Source organism: Salvia miltiorrhiza, chromosome 5 (genome assembly GCF_028751815.1).
Source record: "Salvia miltiorrhiza cultivar Shanhuang (shh) chromosome 5, IMPLAD_Smil_shh, whole genome shotgun sequence".
Classification (NCBI taxonomy): Eukaryota; Viridiplantae; Streptophyta; class Magnoliopsida; order Lamiales; family Lamiaceae; genus Salvia; species Salvia miltiorrhiza.
This window is the reverse complement of record NC_080391.1, coordinates 3,588,985-3,612,182: the sequence shown is the minus strand read 5'-3', so window position 1 is coordinate 3,612,182 and position 23,198 is coordinate 3,588,985. Positions and strand designations below refer to the sequence as shown.

At 33.7% G+C, this 23,198-nt stretch overlaps 2 protein-coding genes across 2 annotated transcripts; both read right to left on the bottom strand.

Moving 5' to 3' along the window:
* Window positions 1–15,254: 15,254 nt before the first annotated feature.
* Window positions 15,255–15,802, bottom strand: LOC130985196 (outer envelope membrane protein 7-like). The gene has a single exon (XM_057908026.1). The coding sequence runs from the start codon at window positions 15,649–15,651 to the stop codon at window positions 15,397–15,399; it is 255 nt and encodes an 84-aa protein (XP_057764009.1). The 5' UTR covers window positions 15,652–15,802; the 3' UTR covers window positions 15,255–15,396.
* A 514-nt stretch (window positions 15,803–16,316) lies between these two features.
* Window positions 16,317–22,951, bottom strand: LOC130985195 (phosphoribosylaminoimidazole carboxylase, chloroplastic). Its single transcript, XM_057908025.1, has 18 exons — window positions 22,682–22,951; window positions 22,141–22,373; window positions 21,470–21,682; window positions 21,281–21,392; window positions 21,095–21,157; window positions 20,827–20,965; window positions 20,233–20,288; window positions 19,178–19,251; window positions 18,903–19,050; window positions 18,638–18,811; window positions 18,132–18,219; window positions 17,924–18,040; window positions 17,750–17,847; window positions 17,516–17,633; window positions 17,330–17,424; window positions 17,063–17,169; window positions 16,703–16,946; window positions 16,317–16,583 (listed from the first exon to the last, which is right to left on the bottom strand). The coding sequence occupies exons 2-17, from the start codon at window positions 22,347–22,349 to the stop codon at window positions 16,853–16,855; spliced, it is 1,905 nt and encodes a 634-aa protein (XP_057764008.1). The 5' UTR covers window positions 22,350–22,373; window positions 22,682–22,951; the 3' UTR covers window positions 16,317–16,583; window positions 16,703–16,852.
* Window positions 22,952–23,198: the final 247 nt, after the last annotated feature.

The following is a 23,198-nucleotide window of genomic DNA, read 5'->3' as shown; positions in this document are numbered from 1 at the left end:
GCGTTTTCCCAGTAAAAAAAACCCTAATTCCATATCTGAGTAATTTTGGGGATTTTTGTTTTACTTCCTTGAAAAAAAGTTTAGATCTGATACGTCTGTGAATGATTTTCGTTCTAAGATCTGTTGAGATTGTTGATTCCGAGATTGAATGTTGAGATTGTTGATTCAAAGGAATTGTTGTATTTTAATTGTAGATTGAATTGATTCGAATAATATTTTGTTGTATTTTGATTGTTGATTGAGCTGTATAATTATTTTTTTAATGTTCTTAAATTCACAACCAAATTTATGAATTCACAGAAGCTTAATGTTTTTGAATTCACGACCACATCTATGAATTCACAACTTAATATTCTTGAATTCACAACCAGATCTATTAATTCATAACTAAAACTCGAATTCACAATCAAAATAAATTACAGTTTTAATTGTGAATTCAAACTTTAAAAACTCAAATTCACAACTACTTGAATTCACAACCAAAATAAATTCTAGTTGTGAATTCGACTGATTGTGAATTCACAACCAACATAAATATGGTTGTGAATTAAATTTTGGTTGTGAATTCGTTTGGTGTGAATTCACAACCAAAAAATTCTAGTTGTGAATTAAATTTTGGTTGTGAATTCGACTGATTGTGAATTAAATTTTGGCTGTGAATTCGACTAGTTGTGAATTCACAAACAAAAAATTCTGGTTGTGAATTCTCAATTCACAACCAGTGTAAATTCACAACCAATGTAAATTCACAACCAAAAAATTTTGGTTGTGAATTCACACGGGTTGTGAATTGCGGGATTTTTTAAAGGGGTGATGTAAAGTGGACATTTTTTTAATTTTTAATGTGAAGGGTATTTTGGTAACAGTGGACATTTTTTAAGTTTTTTATCTTAGTGGACATTTTTTATCTTTACAATATGAAAGTGGCCATTTTAAAAATCCACTCTTTTTTATATTAGACTCAAACAATTAAAATTTGAGTTTAAATGTAGAATTCTTTGTAAACATACTTGTAATTTACTTTTTATATTGGATTCTCTATGATATTTTTATGTAATAGCTTATTTATTTAGCTTTTTCACACATTCAATTTTTATTATTATGTGAATTATTAAAATATTAGTTATTAATAGAATTTAATTAGAATTTCTAACTCATGTTAATTGTTAGCTCAGACCATGTACATGCAAGTGAATTATATTTTATTTATTTTTGTTAGATAATTTTATTTGTAATGTCTTATTATTGAATATTTTTTTGTGAATATTAATTAATACGTGTTGGGCAAATGAATAAAGTTATTACTACATATTTATAACTTTAAACATATATGTAAGTCATTAGGATGCGTGATAGTCATATATAAATATTTCAAAAAAATTGTTATAAATTTTAATTTATATATATATATATATATATATATATATATATATACTCCCTTCGTATTCAAATAAGTGTTATATGACATAAAATTATACTCACCAAGGAAAAATATAATTTTACATGCTTTAAGATGAAGTATAGAAAAAATGACATGAGTAAAATTGAAAGTTTAGCTTACTTTTACTATTAAATTTTTACAATATGACATTTAAAAAGGAACAAGAAAAATTCCGTAATATGACACTTATTTAAAAACGGAAGAAATATATTAAAATTATTATAAATTGGCCCCCACTGAGGTGAAATCCTGGCCACGTGGCACCCCAATTTTTTTAAGAGAGAGAGAGAAGGACACCTATCCATCGAGTATTTTTGGCACTCAAACCATATTTCCTAAAATGTTTTACAGTGAGGAAATCAATGATTCTATGGACCCATTCAGCTCCATGTATATAGATAGATAGAAAAAGATTTGGAATATATATCGTGCAGCTTATTGATCGATCGGATTGCAAGTGCCCAAGAATCAGGATTAGACATCACTACAAAAGATAGAAATCTACTAACAAAAGTTACAAGAAATTCCTAGGGCAATGCAAACTCTTCCTAAATGCAAACTAATTTAAACACTTTATAAGCAGGCCGTCTCTGAGGGCGGGTCAGCATGGCCGATCGCCCAGGGCCCATCATTTTCGGGGATCCAAAAAATTTTATATTCTTTCTTATGTATACTATTATTATTATGCGCCTAACTTTCTTCTTGTGTATACTACTAGCATTGAAAAAAAAAAAATAAGGCCCAAGAAATTACATCCAGAATAATTTTGGGGCCCCCAAAGCTTATAAGATCTAATATCATTTTTTGTGTGTACTATGCGTATTGACTATGTCATGAAACAATTAGAATGTCTAATATGTAATACAAGTTTGACTATTGCTAAGAGTTTTGCAACTAATATGAATATGGAGCCAATATTTTCAATAAAATGTCATTTAGAATTTGAATATTTTGCAATTGTTGTGGACATAACGATTGCTTCTTTAAAATGTAGATTTAAAGAAATGAAATCATTTGATCATATATTTGATTTTTCGTTTGATTCGAAAACTTTAAAATCTTTGGATAGTGAAAAATTAAGACATTAATGTGTTAATTTGAAATCTACTTTTACTCATGGTATGAGTTAGATGATTTATTTATTGAATTAAAAATATTACAAATAAAATTGCCAAATAAAATAACTTCAACTATTGAAATTCTTGAATTTATGAAAATTACAGATTGTTATCCAAATATTGCAATTTTGTTCACTATGTCTGTAACCGGAGCTTCGGCCGAGAAGAGTTTCTAGAAGTTAAAATTGTTGAAGACATATTTAAAAACGTCGATATGGCAAAAAAGATTAAATAGTTTAGCAATTTTTTGTATTGAAAAATATATCTTAAAAAATATTGGAACGAATATTCTAATAGATGACTTTGCAAGTAAAAAAGGCGAGAAGAAGTCATTTTTTTATAATTATTAATACTTTTTTACCGAAATATTATATTATAACTTTAGAAAAAAGGGTTTTTTTATATTTTTATGATGATGAATAGAGGACCCATTTTTCGTCAGAAACAGTTATAAGGACTTCCTCGAGTACTATCGAAATCAAAGTGGTTAACTTCGTCCACTAATTCTTGAAGTTTAATTTAATTAGTTGCTTTCGTAAGGATATTTATCCCTTAAATCATAATATAATATAGGTATAAATTTATCACTTAAAGTGAGACCATATCTTTATAATTTATTTGTTTTGAATGATAATATATTTATTCCCTTTTTATAAAGTGGTATAAAATTATAACACATTCTCATAGATATGTATAAAATTATGCTTTCAGCAAGAGTGTTGCTCGAAATTTATACGACATGTCCGAATTTTTTAATTAATATGTTCAAACAAACAATATTATAAGATAATGAATGAAATTTATCTATTCCTTATACCTGAAAGCAAATACACCCTTATATAATTTTACAGTTTTTGAGTCAAATATGAATACTTAAATAGTTGGCTTACAAATCGAATCCAACAATGGCGAAGTGTTATCACCTATTGGATTTTTTTTTTTTTTTTTTTTTTGAAACCAGTTATCACCTACATGTTGATAAATTAGGTACTGATAAGTGGCTAGTTAATTAATGAGATATATAAATATATAGTGTCTTATAATTCATGATGGGAACAAAAAAATAATAATAAAAAATTACTATTCTATATCTTTTAGCATATTATTAGGGACCAAGTTGATGATGACACAAGGGGAGAACCTAAGCAATTGAAGAAAAGAGAATAAAAAAGTCGAACTTTGAATTTATCCCTCTTTTCTTTATACCTTTTTGCTGTTTTGATATATGCTGCTAACTTTGGGCATAGCATTTTCACGGGGTTTTCCCGACCGCAAAAACTTGTGCACATTTATGTGCCCTGCCATCTCAATTATCAAACTTCAATTTAGATTTTTAATTTTCCATTTGACTTTATTAACTCATAATTCGAGATTATTAATCATAATTTAGAATTTAATTTGAGCAAAAGTAACATATATGCATCCGAATGGACTGGAGTGTGTTGTCTCTTTACCAACATATATAGAATTCCTTCTCTAACTGTTAACAAAATTGTTGGAAATTTTAAGATAAATAGCAATAAAATCATAATTTTGATAAATTCATTGGAATTTGTCGAGATTAAATGGTAGATTTGGAATTTACTTTGTGAATATATTAAAAAATATGAGAAATGTGGTTATCTCATATTAAAAAATAAAGAAGTATTGAACTATTTATAAAGAATGGAACAACCAAGTGTGAACTATACTATGGTATACGCTAGTTGGTCTTTTGTGTTAGCCATTTTATGGCTAGCCCAGTTACTAAGTCCGAGCACGAGCGTGGGCACATGCACTTGTACATACTTCACTTTGTATTATAGAAGAGATTCGTTGCAACTTATGTGGATTGCAACCGTTGGATACCTATCATATTTCAGTTCGTCTAACTACATACGGCTTAACCTATGATTCTCATATTTCAGTTAGTCTTACTCCTAAACAACCTTCTTCTTCTCTAACACCGAATCGAGGATGAAGGTGTGATTAAGTACAAGAGGAGAGTTTCCAACTAATGAGCACATTGCTATAATAAGAACAGTGGGTATGAAGTGTGCTCTATTCTAGGCTTGGGATATACAATTTGATGTCTAGAACTAAGGGAGTGTATGTACTCGTAATTCCATATAATTGTTTACACTATAGACTCCCTTATTCGGAAAATACTTTGTAGTCTCGTGGAAAAAAGCTTGAAGGCTTGATCACTTGAAGAATCAAATTGGCAACATTTCCAGTAGTCACGATGTTGAATGCCATAAGGTGTTTATAGACGAGGGCTTGAATATTTCCGTTTAAGATAACGTCTTCAAATCCTCGGCCGTTGACTTCCAAAAATCTTTTAATTTGACACAACTATAAATAGTATCAGTCATCAATATTATATTCACTGACTCAATCCAAAACACCTATCACTACAAAAAAAATCAAAATTACCGGCGGCTTTTTCCCGCCGCTAAATATAGGGCGGCCGCCGAAAACACATTTACTGGTGGCAATACCGGCGGCGAGAGGCTGCCGGTAATTTTCTCGTCGGTGATCTCCATAGCGGAGGCATATGGCCGCCGCTGGTAAATAACGGCGGCACCGCTGCCGGTGAACGTTGGTGTTGATCGTCGGACTAGGAAAAAATAGCGGCGCTAGTTGCCGCCGGTTATTAGTAGCGGCGACAACGCCGCCGGTAAAGTCCACCTGACGGTGGACGCATGCTTGCCGGAGGGTTACCGGCGGCTTTTTGTCGTCGGTAATATTTTTTAATTTATTTTATTTATTTATTTTATTGTATATCCATAATTTATTTTCGTATTTATACAATATTGCATAAGTTAGACGAACTTCTCAGTCGGTCACCCATCTTACTTGTGCTCTGAGTCAAGCACGCTTAACCTTGAAGTTATTTTCGAGTGGTCACAAATATAGAACACTCGTGTTATTGATATATCGAGTACCTATTAATTCATTTAAACTCTATTTCAGTATACAATATACATCCATAACCTTAGAATATGTCGAGATGATATCTGAGAGATGTTGTTAATTACGGATCGGGCTCGTTTCCGTCCTTATTTTTATGTCGGAAAAATATTTATTTATTAATTTATTATTACTTTTTTTATCAATCTAGTTTATACACAATAAATAGATATTCTACTTAAGATTCTTGATTCCAAACTAGATTAGTTAAATTCTTACTAGGAATCATAGATTAATGAGTGATGAGTGAATCACTAATCAAATTAACATTCTTAAGTTATAATTATAAGATTCTTACTAGGAATCTTAGATTAGTGATGAGTGATGAGTGATCTCACTAATCAAATTAACATTCTTAAGTTATAATTATAAGATTCTTACTAAGAATCTTGAATTCTTACTAGGAATCTTGAATTCTTACTAGGAATCTTAGATTAGTGATGAGTGATCTCACTAATCAAATTAACATTCTTAAGTTATAATTATAAGATTCTTACTAAGAATCTTGAATTCTTACTAGGAATCTTGAATTCTTACTAGGAATCTTAGATTAGTGATGAGTGATGAGTGATGAGTGATCTCACTAATCAAATTAACATTCTTAAGTTATAATTATAAGATTCTTACTAAGAATCTTGAATTCTTACTAGGAATCTTAGATTAGTGATGAGTGATGAGTGAATCACTAATCAAATTAACATTCTTAAGTTATAATTATAAGATTCTTACTAAGAATCTTGAATTCTTACTAGGAATCTTAGATTAGTGATGAGTGAATCACTAATCAAATTAACATTCTTAAGTTATAATTATAAAATTTTTACTAAGAATCTTGAATTCTTACTAGGAATCTTAGGTTGTAAATTTATCATGGAAAAATGAATGATGAACAAAATTTCACCCTTTAAATCCTTTCTTTCTTTTCCCACATTTTCTACTTGACCCTTGCTCATTCCTCATTTACACTACAAATGAGGGATAATATTATCCCTCCAAAAATGGTGTGATAATATTATCCCTCCTTTGTAGTGTAAATGAGGAACGAGTAAGGGTCAAGTAGGAAATGTGGGAAAAGAAAAGAAGATTTAAAGGGTGAAATTTTGCTTATCATTCTTTTTCCTATGATAAATTTACAACCAAAGAGAACGCACCCTAAGAGAAAAACTGTAAAAACTGAGTCGGAGGTTGTAAAACCCGAGTGTGTGTTGAGAAACCTTAAAAATGAGTTTAAGTAGGTTTTTTCAAAATTTCTCTAAAATACGCGGCTACGGCCGCCGCCTCCTCCACCATGCTACGCAGATGTGCACGGGCGGGCGGTGGCAAACGGCGGGCGCAGAGCCTTTGAAGGCGGCGAGTGCCGGAAGGGGCAGAGAGGGCGCCGCACAGCGACGGGCGCCGTGCGGTGACGATGGCCGTGAAGTCTGCTAAAATCATTCCAAAGCCCAAAACTCTGCAAGATACGCCAAAACATCCTACAAGACAGTAAAGGGTAATTTTAAACATAGCCTCCAATTTTCTCATCATAGCCCTCTTTTAAAAATAATAATAAAATTAATTATAATTTTACAATTATACCCTTATAGCCCCCATTTAAAATTTATGATAAATTAATAAAATTTAAAACATTAATCTCAAAGAAGAATTCGTATATCTCAAAACTTTTACTATAACCCCAATTGAAATAGTTTAAAATAACTTTTTATAGCCCCCAACTCAAAGAACATCGAAGAACATCAAGTGAAGAAGAACATTTACATAACATATTTTCAGTCCTAATCGAAACTTTGATTTCACCAGCAAGAATTAATTTCTTTCGCCGCCGCCGGTCCGGGCCCAGCCCCACCGGCCGACTACCGAAATATGCTTCTACCGGTGGAACAACGCCACACAGAATTTCATCGGGCGCCAGAGGTCCCAGAAAGAGATAGAAGACGAGCTTCGCCTCGGAAAATGATTCGATTCTCCCTTGACCATTTCTGTGTCAGTATAGTTACACAGAGACGCCGAAGGTGAATCCGGTGAATTGCGGGAGCCGTTGGTGTCCCTATTTGGGCCCGAAACGATGGCGAAGCCGTGTCTGGGGCGGAGGCCGCTGCCGCCCAGCAAGAAGAAGCTGCCGGAGTTCGATTCGCTTAAGCTGTCGCCGACTCATAAAATGGCGCGAAGCCGGTCCAGGCGCCCGGACCATATCTTCCCGGTTCTAGGCCCAAGCATGTGAGCTCCAGAGAGGAGATTCGTGGGGAGCCATTGACTAAGGAGGAAATTCAGGCGCTCAAAGTAATATACATGTTTGATGATCTTGGTATTGAAAGATATTATGGACTAGATTAGGATATATTTGATATATTCTAATACTAAGTAAGACAGTTCAAGTGTGAATTCCTTAGTCGTAATTGTTGACTCAAGTGTGAATTCCTTAGTCGTAATTGTTGACTAAGGAAGACAAGACAATTTAGAATTGTCTTCTTCGCTTATAAATAAGGGAGCTTGGTCTTACGAATCGAATATGAAAATATACGAAAAACATTAGAAGAGAAAACACCTAGAGAGTACTATGGTTTCAATCGGAGATTTCCTAGCTGTCGAAGATTGAAACATGCACTGGGAATTGTTCCTGCATCAAATCGACATACACGTGGATACCTCTAGTGGTGGATTCAATTCGCAGGAATCGAGACGCATGTTTACTACACAACGAGTAAGTTAATTTTATTGTTGTGTACGTTTGTAATCTCTACACATGAATCAATTGTAAATCTAGATCTAATCCTTGAATGTATATTCTGCTGCGTATCATTAGATGATGTCAAGGATAACCAACAGGTATAACCAATATTTTACCACAGCTAGCCCAGTAATATACATGTTTGGTGCACATAATCTGCCTCAAGTTGGATAACATAAAGTCGGTTCTTGTGAAAATTCAAAACTTGATATCATTAAAAAGAATGAAATTAAAGTCTTTAGCACCTTTATTATTTAACTGTTCTATCAAAAAGAGTAACTAGACGACGTCAACGACTAGTAAACTGTAGGGCCAACTTATATATTTTATCTTAGCTGTTGGCAATAATGTGAGATATAGCCACTGTAACTTATACATAGTTTTTGCTGAAGTGAACTAAGATTCTATCAAATTCTTGTCCGAAATTCTCAGAAAAATATACACTGTTTTCCCTTCAATCATGGCGGCCTATGCAGCCTTAGTTTCTCTTATGCATATCATCGATGATATCGAGCATCTTCCTTCCCCTCCAATTTCTCTCGACAAATAGCTAGTTCAATCTCTCACAGAAACTGTTATGTTCTTGCAGGAATTTTTTTAAGGTTATAAGTCCCCTGTTGCTGACGGAGATGAAGCTGATTCATTGGAGATGCGTATCGCAGATGTAGCTTAAGCTTTTCACAACATTGAACATACAACATATGATTAATTTAGCCCACTTTGGTGCCCTTATCTTATAAGTAGGCTCTTGTTTATCTATTAGTAGTGTCTCCAGCATCTATTTCAGTTGGTTTTTTGTGATATACTGGTGTAGCTGCTTCTTGAATAATAATATGATTGGAAATATATAGATTATAGACAATAAAAACAATGTGTTTTTAGGGAATCTAACTTGTATGATGAATCTCGACCCCTTAAGCAATCTTACTCACGTTTATGTGATTTGTTTTATGAAATCTTGCTTTTGATTGGATGGATATATATTTACCGAAAATGCAAGTGTTTGGACTAAAACATGGTAACAATTTGAATGATGAAATGCTTTTGGAAGAGCTGAGATGTTATAAAGAAGCAAAATCTAAAAATTTATAAAGAGTTTTGAAGACAGCAGAGCAGGAAGAATATACAAAATTCTGGTAAGCAGCAGCAGCAGACTAAGCTCATTTCTCTTTACTGCTTTTTTTCACACAAACTCAAAAGCTCAAGTGTAAAGTTTTCAAGAATAAACGTGTTGTCAAGGAGAGCATCCACAAGTCTAAGGCTGAGAAGGCTAGGGAGAAGACCTTGTCTGATCAGTTCGAGGCTAAGAGAGCTAAGAACAAACCTTGCATTACCATAAAACAAATAGTTGAACTTTTTTAGTGTCTTCAATATATAACATCCAAAAAAGCAAAAAATATTTAATCTGCCAATTGGCATCTTGCCTTTTGAAATACAGAAGAGACTCTATTATTACAACTTGTAGGTGAAGAATTTAGATACGAAGAACTTAGCCCTATAGACTTTATTTGGATACGAAGGATGTTTATAGTGAGAATAAAATTTCCAGAACTCCTCCATAAATTAAAAGTAAAGAAAACCATTAACAAGCACCATAAAAGTTAAGGAAAAAACTTCCCCTGCTATAACACAAATCACACACCATTTTTATATTTTTGATCTTATTAAGTAGAAAATCAAATCATGATCACGTCTCTGATGATATACTAAATTGATTGGGAAAAAAAAAATTATACATACCTCCAATATATGACTTTTTTCGTGTTCATAACTCTCATTTAAATTATGCATCTTAAAAGGCAAAATATCGTCAAATCTCAAGATAAACTAAATGAAGATGACGTTGAACTTTGTTCTTCCTTATGCCTTCCTGCGTCTTCTTCTTTCTGTGTCTGCGTCTGTGCGTTTTTTTTTTTACTTAAAATTTTGAGTTGGGGGCTATGGTGATGGAATTATTAGGGTTATTTAAGAATCAGGATGAGGTTATACGTGATTTATCTGTTAAGAGATTGTACGCAGATTAATTTTTAAAAACTTATTAATTTATCATAAACTTTAAATGGGGGCTATAATTGTAAAATTATAATTATTATTATTATTATTATTATTATTATTATTATTATTATTATTATTATTATTATTAAGGGGCTATAGTGAGAAAATTGGGGGCTGTGTTTAAAATTACCCGACAGTAAAACATACAAAAGCCACCAAACGTAGCATAAGATGGAAAAAATATGGGCCATCCATGCTAAAAAACACGCCCCAAAATCAACTAAAAATGAGGTAAACAAGTGTTTTAAACATGGAATTGCTCTATTACCAAATCAATTTATTAATCAATTCAATCATTGAAAGTGTTTTACTACTCCCTTCATCTTTAAACAAGTGTCATAATGTAAAATTTTAGAATAAAATTAAGCTAAACTTCCAATTGTACTCATGTCTTTAATATTATAATTAATTCATTTCTTCTCCACTACATCTAAAAATTAGAAAATATAATTAAGGGTATACATATAAAATTATACTCTTTTTTAATAAATATAGTTTTATTTCATATGACACTTGTTTAAATATGAATGGAATATCATTTAAGCAATATTTTTTTTTATCATAACATATCTATATAAAGTTTTTTAAAAGATTCGATCGCAAACATGGAATATGGTGACTTGTAAAGTAATAATATTTGAAAGTTCTACTTGCTTGCCCAAAAGAAGAGTGAACGATGACTTGTACAAATTTTCTAGATCTAGTAGTTTCTATTTATTTGGAATCATCAATCTAAAGAGAAAATAACCTTATCCAACTAGTGAAGGTGCGGAAAGGATCTATAAAATTGGCCTAATTTATAAAATACTTAGTATCTATTTTATTGGGTGAGCTGAGCTAGCTATAAACACATCTTAAAATATAATAAAATATAAATAAATAAAATTATATGAATTTTATGTATAACACGTATGAATTTACTGTGTAAATATATAGATTTTGAAAATTATAATTTTTGTTATCTATAAAATTCAAACTCATGACCATGAATTCATCCAACAAAGTGATAAATCAACCGTAGATCTTGATGATCTAAGGGCTGAAAATAATTCCTATTTTTTATTTTAAGATGTATTTTATTTTAGTCCACTCCCTATTTTACTATTATAAAGATAAAAAATAGTCATAAAAATAAAATTAAAAAAAAATTGAAAAATAATTAATGACTAAGAATTTTTGTAATTGTGAATTATAGACATAATAGGGTCAATTAATTCACAACTAAGAAGCATTTGGTTGAGAATTGTAGACGAAACAGAGTCAATTCACGACTAAGAAGGTTCGTAATTTTCCATTATTATTATTATTATTATTATTATTATTATTATTATTATTATTATTATTATTATTATTATTATTATTATTATTATTATTATTATTATTATTATTATAAAAGCAAAATTATAAGAATAATTATTTTGATATTTTTACATAATATTTATTATAAGAGTCAATTAATCTAACCCACAAATAATGATATTTTGATATTTTTACATATTATTTATTATTTTAAACTTATTAAAATATATCATGACTCGTGCATTGCGCGGAAAGACGTACTAGTATATTTAAAAAATAATTTATTGGAGCCTAGATACAAGAACTTAATTTAGTCTCATTTTATTCTTTTTCTCACAAATTTTGAAAGTTGTTATAAAATATAAAAACTTTAACATTGTTATAATTTTCTCACAATTCGAATTTTAATCAAAATTGAATCGGACATGACACCACTCGAATCAAAACAAAGTCATTTTACTCCTTAAATATATTAAGAATAAAAAATGTAAAGCGACTTCACTCTCCTCTCTCATTCTATCGCCCGAACATACACAAAATCATCGCCCCTTTCACACAAACGCATAAACTCTCTCTCTCTCTCTCAAAAACCTATTCTAGATTTTGCAGAGACCATGGATCTCTCTCTCTCTTATGGTGATGTTGGATGGTGATGGAGATGCTTTTCTCTTTTGTTCACTTCCATGAATGTACCTCAAAAGCTAGATTCTTCATTTGGTAACATAAATGAAGAAGGATCAGCGGGTGACATGGATTTTAAAATTTATTTTTAACTTTTTAAAATGTATTTGAGAATCAAAACGTTGTAGTCTTGATTTGAGTGGTTCCATATCAATTCCATGTCAGATCAATTTTGATAGAAATTCAAATAGTGGGAAAATTATAAATAGTTAAGTTTGAGTATTTTTTGACAATTTTTAAATATCGTGGAAAAAATTAAAATGAACCAAAACTTTATTTATTTAGGTACCAATAACCTATTTTTAAATATATTTCAAAAGCAGAATGCCATTATTTTGATTCAAGTATTGTCACATAAACATCATACAAAAAATTTAAATATATCTAAAGTTCATGTATTTAAAGGCACATAATCCATTTATTTACGAAGTCGTATAAGCCGGGGCATGTGTAAAGCCCAATTTACTACTGCCTAATACTGCCATATCATTAAGACCCTAATTCAACTTCTTGACTTGCCCATTTAAGTCTGTTGGTCCAATCATTATCAAGCATTTTTTTTTGTGGGCATACAATTATATAACTAGTATCATTTAATATATAATTTAAAACATATTTCCCCCGTTTCATTTGTATGAATTTGTTTTGTTTTTTTTTTTGAATTTTTCAAATATATAAAGTTATTTTTATAAAAAAAAATGTTCATTTATTTACTATTATATCCTATTTAATTTTTTAATCTATGCTAAATTTAATTCAGCACTAAATACCGATTAGGCCTTGCTCTAGTGGCACAGCTGAGGCACCCAAAGACTCTCTTTTGTGAGAGGTATTGGGTTCAATTCCGTTTGGCGGCGATGTTTTCCCACTAACTTAAAAAAAAATGAGTTCTGCTGAAATAGAAATTTTATTAAAAAAGAAAGAAAAAAAACAAAGCAAAACAGGACGAATCAAAAATCTAATGGAACGTCCTCATCCAAAGAATCTTCATCGTCCAACATATCTGCCCATCTTTCTTTAGGACGAGCAGTGTCAGTAGGAGAATGGGTCCCTCTAGCCACGGCCGACATAGCTCGAGCTGCATCGGAGTGAGGGTGTATCACAAAATTCTGTATAATCGCGCCGCTAGACTGAGCGTGTTGCACTTTTTCCAGAAACTTCATCGGCGACGGGGTGTCCAGAACGGCTCCCTGCAGCACTGCCCCAGCAACACGGCCTTTTTGAAGATCCATACCATTCTTGATTATACGCCGGAGCCGGTGTTTGATAGAGGAGTCTGAAACCTTCCCCTTCTTGGTGGTCCCCTTCGGACGCCCTCGGCCTCTAGTTATGAATTCATGACTCCCATTACCAACTGACGGAGTATGAGTATTCTCCACCTGAGACGTATCAGCCCGCGAGAAATCCGTCGGTGACCTCTCTTCCATAATAATTCCAGAATGTTCCCCAGCTGAAACATTTTCAGCCGAAGACCGCGTGGTATCAGCCACCGGAGATGTCGAAAAAACTCTATCTTCCATCACAGTTATAGTATCTACTACAGAGTGTGTCCTCTCATGCTCCTGCTCATCGAAAACCACCTCTATATCATCCTCCTCTTCCTGTGACTCCACATAATTCCTTTCCGGAGTTTCAGAGTGGTCAATGGCTTCAGTAGAATGGGATTCCTGCTGAATAGGAGGATCATAAACCGAGTGTTGGACAAGTTTCATACTCGACTCGAGAATATTCGGACCCGAAAGACCCTTGGCAAGGCCCTCACTGTCACAATTCTTGTTTACTTGTATACTAAATACTAAATATGGGTACATTGAAAAGTTTACTTGTATATTTTCATTTTCAATATTTTTTCTTAATCCTTGTATGATTTCCAATCAACCCATATATATGGGACGGAAGGAGTATATTTTTTTGTCTCGTCGAAATAGTCCACATCTATTTTTCACACTTCTTAAAAAAATATTTAATGTTCTTGAAAAATATAAGTAATTGTTAATTTTTACCCTTATTTATTACTTCACAAATATCAGATAAAGTTATTTTAGTAAAAAGAAAGTTTTAAGACTATTCACACTTCTTAAAAAAATATTTAACGTTCTTGAAAAATATAAGTAATTTTTAATTTTTACCCTTATTTATTACACAAATATCAGATAAAGTTATTTTAGTAAAAAGAAAGTTTTAAGACTATTCGAAATAAAAAAAAGTGGGCTATAATATGAAAAATCCCAAAAAGATATACTCCCTCCATCCCATGAAGCATGATCCAGTTCTTTTGGGTACGAGAATTAAGAAATTGATATTTTATGTGTTAAATATGATAGGTGAAAAAGTGAATAATGAGTAAATTTTTTGCTATTTTTAGAAATAGATCAAGTTTCGTGAGACAAATCAAAAAAGAAATTGGGTCACGCTTTGTGGGACGAAGGGAGTAGAGGACTAAGTTTGTGAGATGGGTTGTTATTATAAATGCTGATATGCATTTTTAAATAAGGAAATGGCATAGAGTTGTATATCAAGTTCAGTTGATAAGATACACACATCATAATTTTTCAAATTTTATGTTTGTTTTTGTATTTGTATATTGAGTTGATACAACTCTCCCTGGTTTGATGTCTTTCACTGCATCAGCAATACTGAATTACTCCCTCAGTCCCAACTTTTAGTATCCAATTTTTCTTTTTTTGCCGTCCCACATTTTAGTATTCATTTCTATTTTTTATAAAAGCAGGTGGAGCCCTTACTCCACTTTAATTATTTTAACTCTCATATAAAATGTGGGACCCTTATTTCATTCACAACACATGAATCACTTTATTTAAACCTGTGCCGTTCTCAACTGGATTCCAAAAACCGGGACGGATGGAGTACTATTATAGAAAGCCTTACTTAAATTAGATTGAATATTTGGGAGGATTATAAATTTTTATTAAATTACTTGACACTTAAATCAATGTAGCATCTAACAAGCATAGCAGCAGAATTAATCAGAGGAAACAACACACAGCGGCAATATTTTAAGCAAGAAGAAGAAACAAATTAAAATAATTCTAAGGCGGAGTTAATTAGGAAAAAATTAAACGCACAATAGTATCGTCGATCAGATCCCTAAATTTCTGGCTGACTCAAACGGACTTCGCGACGGTGGAGGAAGCGGCGGCGGCGGCGGCGGCAGCTTCAGCATTATCGGGATTGAGTGGGGCGTGAAGGGCGGCGGTGGTGTCGGTGTCGGCGTCGTCGTCGGGGTCGTAATCGGGGTTGAGGTTGCGATCTATGGCTTCGCGGCCTTTCTCGAGACAGGGTTTGCACGCGATCTCGATCGTACACCATCCCAGCGCCACCGCCGCTATAGCTATCAACGCCGTCGTCAGCGCCCCCATCGCTCTCTCTCTCTCTCTACAGTAGACTGAGTACTTCAGTGTGTGTGTGGTTGTGAATTTGTGATTAGTATTCAAAGATTTCGGTTTTTATTTTTTAATTTGCTTTGTGAAAATCGCATATTCCTCTCCCTCTCTCGCGCGCACAGTGTTGACTTCGCTTTTTTGAGGAAACTATCTATATACACTTAAATTAAACAGAAAAAATATTCAAAATTGATACTACTAAATTTATATTAGGGAAACTTTTTATTATACCATGAGTTCATTAGTTTTGTTCGATTAGATTATTATTTTTTAGCTAAATTCTCTGCCCAAAAAACGTCTAAAATATGTTAGGGGATGAGTTTGGATCCAGATTTTGGTACTAAGATTAAAATGAAGACTAAATTATGGATTTTATACGAGTTAAAATAATGAAATCTGGAGTTCAACTACCTTTTATAATTTTAATATTATAAAATAATGAAATCTGGAGTTCAACCACCTTTTATAGTTTTAATATTATGTAGTGTAAAATAATTCACTTCAATTTACATCAAATATAGAACATAATATTTCTATATATACAAATTACAAAACAAACAAGCTATTTATATTTTCCGGAATAATTCATTTGTATTCATATTATCATCATAGCTGTAATCGTATGAATTGTAGCCCAATACTAAAGAAAGCATACCAATGTTATAACTAGAAAATAGTAGTTCAGAATAAAATGCGGCCCCTACAAATAAATGGAACCCACAAGTAGCCTATCTGGGCTACAGACTCCAAATTATTAGTCACATTTCAATCTATAATGTAATAATAATACACACACACACACACACATAACAATACAATCTCTTTAAGTGAAACTTGCTGGAAAATAGGTTCACTTGAATGTCCACAGCATTGCATCTTTAGGCAAATAGCCACAGAATCTACTTTATCTGCAAGCAACAAGATGTTAAGTGATGAAGGTGTCTTTATCTGTGCAAGCTAATACAAGATATTAAGTGATGGAAGGGGAAACACACACACACACACACCCCTGTATTTGATATCTAACCTTAAAACATTTGTTGACATGTATCCACAGGGATTGGTTGAGACTGCATTTTCGAGCAAGGCTTCGTTTCACAAGAATTGTACGTCGCTGCTACCTACTTGGTAGGCTAGCTCGGAAGAAAAGTAATCGGAAATATCGATGTTGAGATCCTCATGAATTCAGGTAGGCCTCCCAGCCACCTTTTTCCAGCTTATCATCCTTGACCAAAACTTCATCTCTTCTATCTTCTTGGTATTGGGCCATCCTGTAAGGATGGAATAAGCCACTCTATATCAGTAAACGACAGACACGAAACTTGGGCTGGGTTAGGAAAGGGAACAAGGGGAACATTAACGTTTAGAAGAGACGAGATAGACCCACCTTGCTTGCAAATCGAAGTCACTAATTCCTAGTAACCTTACTGCTAGCAAACCAGCATTAGTTGCATTGTTTATTGCTACTGTGGCCACTGGGACTCCCCTTGGCATCTGAAAAAATGGACAAGACATAATAGCCTTTTCGAATGAAAAATACAATCACAAGCACCAATCTCCGTGATAGATCAGATATAAAAACATGATTTGATTTTTCGAAAAACTAAGGTTACTTCTGTGAAGAAGCTGACCAGAAAGATGCAAAAAGTTATACCTGAACAATGGACAAGAGAGAGTCTAGTCCATCTAATGTAGATGCACGGACGGGAACACCAATTACAGGCAAGGGGGTCAAAGCAGCTACCATGCCTAATTGAATGCACAATGTCACAGAGCGCACACACTGATATATATATATATATATATATATACAAGAACATCGTTCTCAAACAAAACATACCTGGCAAGTGAGCGGCACCTCCAGCACCTGCAATGATGACCTGGATACCACGCTCGCGAGCAGACGAAGCATAGGAAAACATCATTTCAGGGGTCCGGTGTGCTGAGACTATTCTTACCTGTAAACAAACATTCATTTAGAGAAAGAAAAATGCATCTATATTCTATATTATGAAGAAAATCGTCTTTAAGCCAGCACAAGAAGCCAAAGAAGGGAGATAATTATGTAATTAACCTCAGCTGGCACATTAAACTCTCTTAAAATCTTAGCAGCGTCCTTCATGACAGGGAGGTCAGAATCAGATCCCATTATAATTCCAACACGAGGAGTAGCTGCAGTAGCAAGAATTATTAATTATACACAAAAATCACCACCCAAAAAACATGCATGCTAAGTAGTGAAACTGACCTTCAGGTTGGTCTTCTTTTGTTTCATCTGCTAACATGGATTGCAATCGTCTTTCAAGAAGGCCCATAGAAGAGCCAACAAGAGTGATGTGGCCCATCTTTCTTTGTTTCCTCATCTCTAAAAGTTGAAATAATGAAATGTTACTATAATAAATGTAGGGGCAAAACATGAGTATGCAATGTGCAAATCTTGCTGTAATGTAACCAACCTGGTTTGTCATACCAGTGGACTGTGGCGCCGGGAATCCTCAAGGCCTTTCCAATAAGTTGATTAGCAAGAAGAAAACCAGCTTCTCCCTGCGACCAAATTTGGTAAGCAGGACACGTAAAGACCTCTAAAACTAATAATGCAGGTGGAGCCGACAGCCTAAGCATTGTGGAGTATTCTGATATTTTAACATTATTGTACAAATTAGCACCTGATCCATTGCTAACAAAATATATCTTACGATCAAGAGTTATCTGATCATCCACCAAAAACTGTATTACAATCTCCAGATAATAGAACAGTTGTAATGCACACCAAAACAACCTAGTGCGTCAGTTTCTCATCATACTTTTTTTGTTTCGTCAACGAACTTGCATTTGTAATGCAGTAGAATATGATGATAAACATGTTCGAGACATTGTTGTTCGATCTTTAGAGTAAATCTTTAAATATCAGGCAGAGAGCAGTCGATCACTATAAACACGTCTCCTGGAAGAGTAGAATTACCTCATCTTCACCAAGTATATTATACATGATAGAGGCTGGAGCCTTCATTGATGGATCACCTAGTGGAAGTCCAATAACAGCCCTTAGATGCTGCTCATATTGTGAAGTAAAACAAGACTCAATCGTATGATGTCCACTATTGTGAGGTCTGGGAGCCACTTCATTCAGCAAGATCTGAGGAGAATGAAGGATAATTACAAAATGGAATCGTCTAGACGTTCACTCAAGATAAGTATCCGGTGCACATGGAAGATCAATGTACAACCTGACCATCAGCTGTCAAAAACAACTCGACTGCAAAAATACCAGCACCTTCCAATGAACTCACAGCTCTGTAAGCAACTTCTGTTGCAAGTTTCAGAATCTTCCAAGATACATTGGCAGGTGATTTAACAATATGACAGATGTTCTCCCTGCATGCGAAGCCGTAAGAAGAATGGAAAAGTAACTAGTAAAGTTTGCCCAGTAATCGTACCAAAATGAACATACAAATTAATAAAATAATGAGAAAAGGACATCAAAATAGAAAAACTAGCTCGCCTGTGGATAGTTTCGACAACAGGATAGCATAGAACAGAACCATCTTTCCCTCTTGCCACAACAACAGAAAGCTCCTGTGTTGGGTGAACATAAAGAATTTAATCATTTTTCCCAAAAAATTCTAAGCCATGTGTTGAGAAGTGACTGCATAGCTATTTACAAGAAGTACAAGGACTCTAGAATAATTAAGTGGAAGTTGAGGGACTTATGGAAGGAAGTTAATTAGCTCATAATTAACTCTTATTCTCAGCCTTCACGAGAAGATGACAGCTGAATTCATTACTTTGTAGTTGTATATATGCGAGCAGTATCATCTTTAGTTGAGAGAGATTTGTTTTTTTCTTATTCATTGTATTGAGTGAGAAGATAGAGATACTAGAAAAGAGAGATCAGTGAGTAGCCATTGATGCATGGCTCGAGTGTTTGTTCTTGTAAAGCAGATTGGATTTGCTAAATGTTCTTGTTGTTTCCTTGATTGATAGAATAGCTCGTTTACCTGCCCGTGGACGTAGATCCATCACAGATCGAACCCGTAAAATCTCGAGTTCATCGTTATATTTCATGCAAATTAGGTTTTAGAATTTGATATGCATGTTGTGTTCTTCAAGTTGATTTTCCGCGAATTGATTGCTATTCAATAGTTATTGATTCATAACACCATGTAACATCTCTAAGAAAGTACACAGACAGAATAAGATAGTTCAATCGATGTTATAAAAGCAAATATGTAGTTAAATTAGGTCCCCCTAAAATTCTAATCTCGCATATAAAAATAGAATGTGGTTAAATTTTCCATCCTGGAGATGCCACTTATTTCTAGCATTCATCAACAATTCAACATTACCTACAATTTCTTGTAGCAAAATTTGTACCTTTTTTTTTTTTGGTTTACAGAGCTTGTGCAATCATAAAAAGCATTCACGGAGAGAAAAAAAACTAGAAAATTAAAACACATTTGCAGTCTTGCAGTGAATTATATAACAAAAGAAGTAATGAAGTTATTGTGTACAAGAAACAAGGGTATGTTAGTTGAAAGAAGCTGCACGTAAGCTAACCTTTACAAATGGTGCCCATTTCTCGACATATAGACCACGAGCATATCCTCCAAGGGCTGAAAATGATAACAACCCAATTCAATATAATTATCAGCAAAAAAAAAAGTGTAACTCCATTCAACAGTTCTATGAATGAAATTCCTAATTTTTGTTTGTCTTCCCAATATGTACTATATTGCATTTAAGATGCCCTGTTCCACAATAGTCTACCTGCAGTTTCATCTAAGTTTCAACGTGTAATATTGATGCATTTGTCTATTATTTTCTTAAACTGAGAGTTCAAGAGTTTTGATTGAGACAAGCTTCATGTCCTGATTCACGGATGCAGTCTCTGTAATAGGTATATCAGATTCATAATATTATCATAATGCGGCCTAACTATTATAACCTTGGCTTGCTCCATCAATAAAACTCCAAACATCCTTCTATTCACCATTCATGTTATCTAAGACTAAAACATTCTCCACTAGTAGGCAAAGAAATAAAAGCTAGCTACTGATTATACAAACCATAAAATAAAAACCACATAGACACAGAACATTTTAATTCGTGAAGGAAGAGAAAATTAAGCATTTCACAATACATCTTGGATACCATTTACTGCCGAAGATATCTCATCTTCGTTTTTAGCAACAGCATTGCCTCGTCCATCATAAGCCAGCCTTTTGCTCTTAATCATAAGAGGATAACCAAATAGTTCTGCCGCTCTTTTAGAGCCTTCAAGATCATCTATCTGCACAGATATTTTTCTTGGTACAATTATTTTGTTGGCAAGCAGTAACTTATTTTTATTTTTTTAAAGTTAATATTCAACATTTCAACTTAAATTTTGGTGTGCAACTTATCTGCTGATGTCAATTACCTGCATGAACTCAGGCAGTGGAATTGAATGTTCAGAAAAATGGACCTTCTGAAGGTACTTATCCTGCTCATAGACATGATACACAAAGTATAAGTTATCACAGAGAATAGGACCAGCAACTGCGAGCAGAAACCCATAATTTTAGTTACAGCTACACTGTCTATGGTCCTAAGAGGAGAACAAAACCTGGATGATTCGAATTGTCGAAGCTTTAGGCTGGCAATCAACGCCTTGTTCCTCAAGCTTCTCCAGAGTTGCAGCATCAACATGCTCAATTTCAACAGTTAACACTCCACATCTACAATACGAACTTCATCCAAATTAGTATATGAAACTTTACTTTCACATCAAAAGCAAAACAATGTACAAACCCACATCTTGGCAAATGCTTCAACTGTAGCACTATCATCATAACTTCCCACCATATGATAATGGCATAAGTTACTTGCTGGACAATTCTCCATTGGATCAAGTATGACCACCTTTATTGCCAACTGAGAAGCTGCTTCGCATAACATACGACCAAGTTGCCCTCCACCAAGAATGCCCACAACTGTTTCCGACAACCCATGGACTGGTACCTCAGTGCTAGTGAAATGAAATATAGTGCAAATTAAATTAGCCGTACTTTGAATGGTAAACGCAATAGTCCTTCAAATTGTAATAGCATATCACATATCACAGAACAGACATTTAACTAATCAAGACTTTTTCTTAATATTAGAACCAATAATATTTTTATGACCACAGTTACATGTCATTCCAATCATCCTGACAGTGAGAAGCTAGCATCCCACAAGAAAAACTAAATTTTGCATTCAACAAAAACCTTACTTTAAGCTTGAAAAACAAAAGTACCTATCTGATCAACCGTATTGGAAAAAACTCCAATTCCAATTACACCAAACAAACCCCAGAGCCCAGGTTTACATCTTGCTCCCCCCCAAAAAAACAAACATTTGGAAAATCCTTTCAACTTCTAATCAATAGTCAAACAACAAATGCATCAAAACTGAAAAAAGAGAATAAATTCAATACTGCATTACCCAGGAGACGAATCTTGAACTTCCAAAGAAGCTCTACAATGAGCCGAAGAAGCTCTAAGCGCTGTGTTCCTCAACGCCTTCATGCCGATGTTCGTTGGAACAAAAGTGCTCCTGTAAACTGCAGCTTTGTTAGGATTCAAGAAAGCTAATGAAGTTGCAGCTGACGTGATTGCTGCTGAGCTTTCAAATAAAGCATTCAGGCTCTGCATTGTCTATCCAAACTCAACCTGTAGCTGTTCCGACAAAAAAAAAACGATATCTTAATATAAATTCCAACAGGCAACTATAATTCAATTGCAACAGCAACTATAATTAAAGATATAAATTCAACAGCAACTATAACGCAGCAAATAAATTCTTCACAAATTAATATTCCAGCAACTAAGACCAAATAGCAGCCGCCTTACCTGCCTTAACTGATTACTAGCCAAATACAACAATTAATATTCCAAAATCTTCGGCGACAACTTCAGCAGTAAGGCGGAAAAAAAAAAATCAAAAAATCAAATTAACAAAACACTTAAATAGCCTGCCGCCTTACCAGCTGTTTGGAATTTGGCGTCGAAACCTGGTTCTACGGAGTCACCGGACGGAGGCGCCGAGGTTGAAGGTGACGGGGAATGCTAGACGAGGTCGCGAACTACTGCTGTTTGCTGGAGAGCTCCGAGGCGGCGAGGCCGTGGCCACGGGCTATCGGAGAAGGTGGGAGCGGCGGCGGCGGCGAAGAGAGATAACGGCAGAGAGAGAGAGTGAGAAAGAGCGGCAGAGACGATAGCAAGAAGAAAAGACAGAATGTTGTTTGGGCTTTTTTAGTTTGTTTAATTTTGAATTGGAAGCCAAAATCTTTTCCCTTTTTTAAGTTATGGGCCCATAAAATGGGCCCAAAATTGTTTAATTAGTATGGACTATTCAACATTTTCTTAATTGGACTATTGTGGGCAGTTGGGCCGAGAATTTTGGGGGGTAGATTTTAAGTAATTGTTGGTTTGAAATTTGAGAATAAATATTTGATTATTATTTTTTATGTAACTACTTATAAATAATTTTGTATTATAGTT

Excerpts from the sequence above, each read along its gene's own strand:
- LOC130985196 (XM_057908026.1), bottom strand. The coding sequence starts at position 15,651 with ATGGGGGCGCTGACGACGGCGTTGATAGCTATAGCGGCGGTGGCGCTG.
- LOC130985195 (XM_057908025.1), bottom strand. The coding sequence starts at position 22,349 with ATGCAGAGCCTGAATGCTTTATTTGAAAGCTCAGCAGCAATCACGTCA. Across the intron at positions 19,252-20,232 it reads AATGGGCACCATTTGTAAAG|GAGCTTTCTGTTGTTGTGGC; the intron begins GTTAGCTTACGT and ends CACCCAACACAG. Across the intron at positions 17,848-17,923 it reads AAAAGAAGACCAACCTGAAG|CTACTCCTCGTGTTGGAATT; the intron begins GTCAGTTTCACT and ends TTGCTACTGCAG.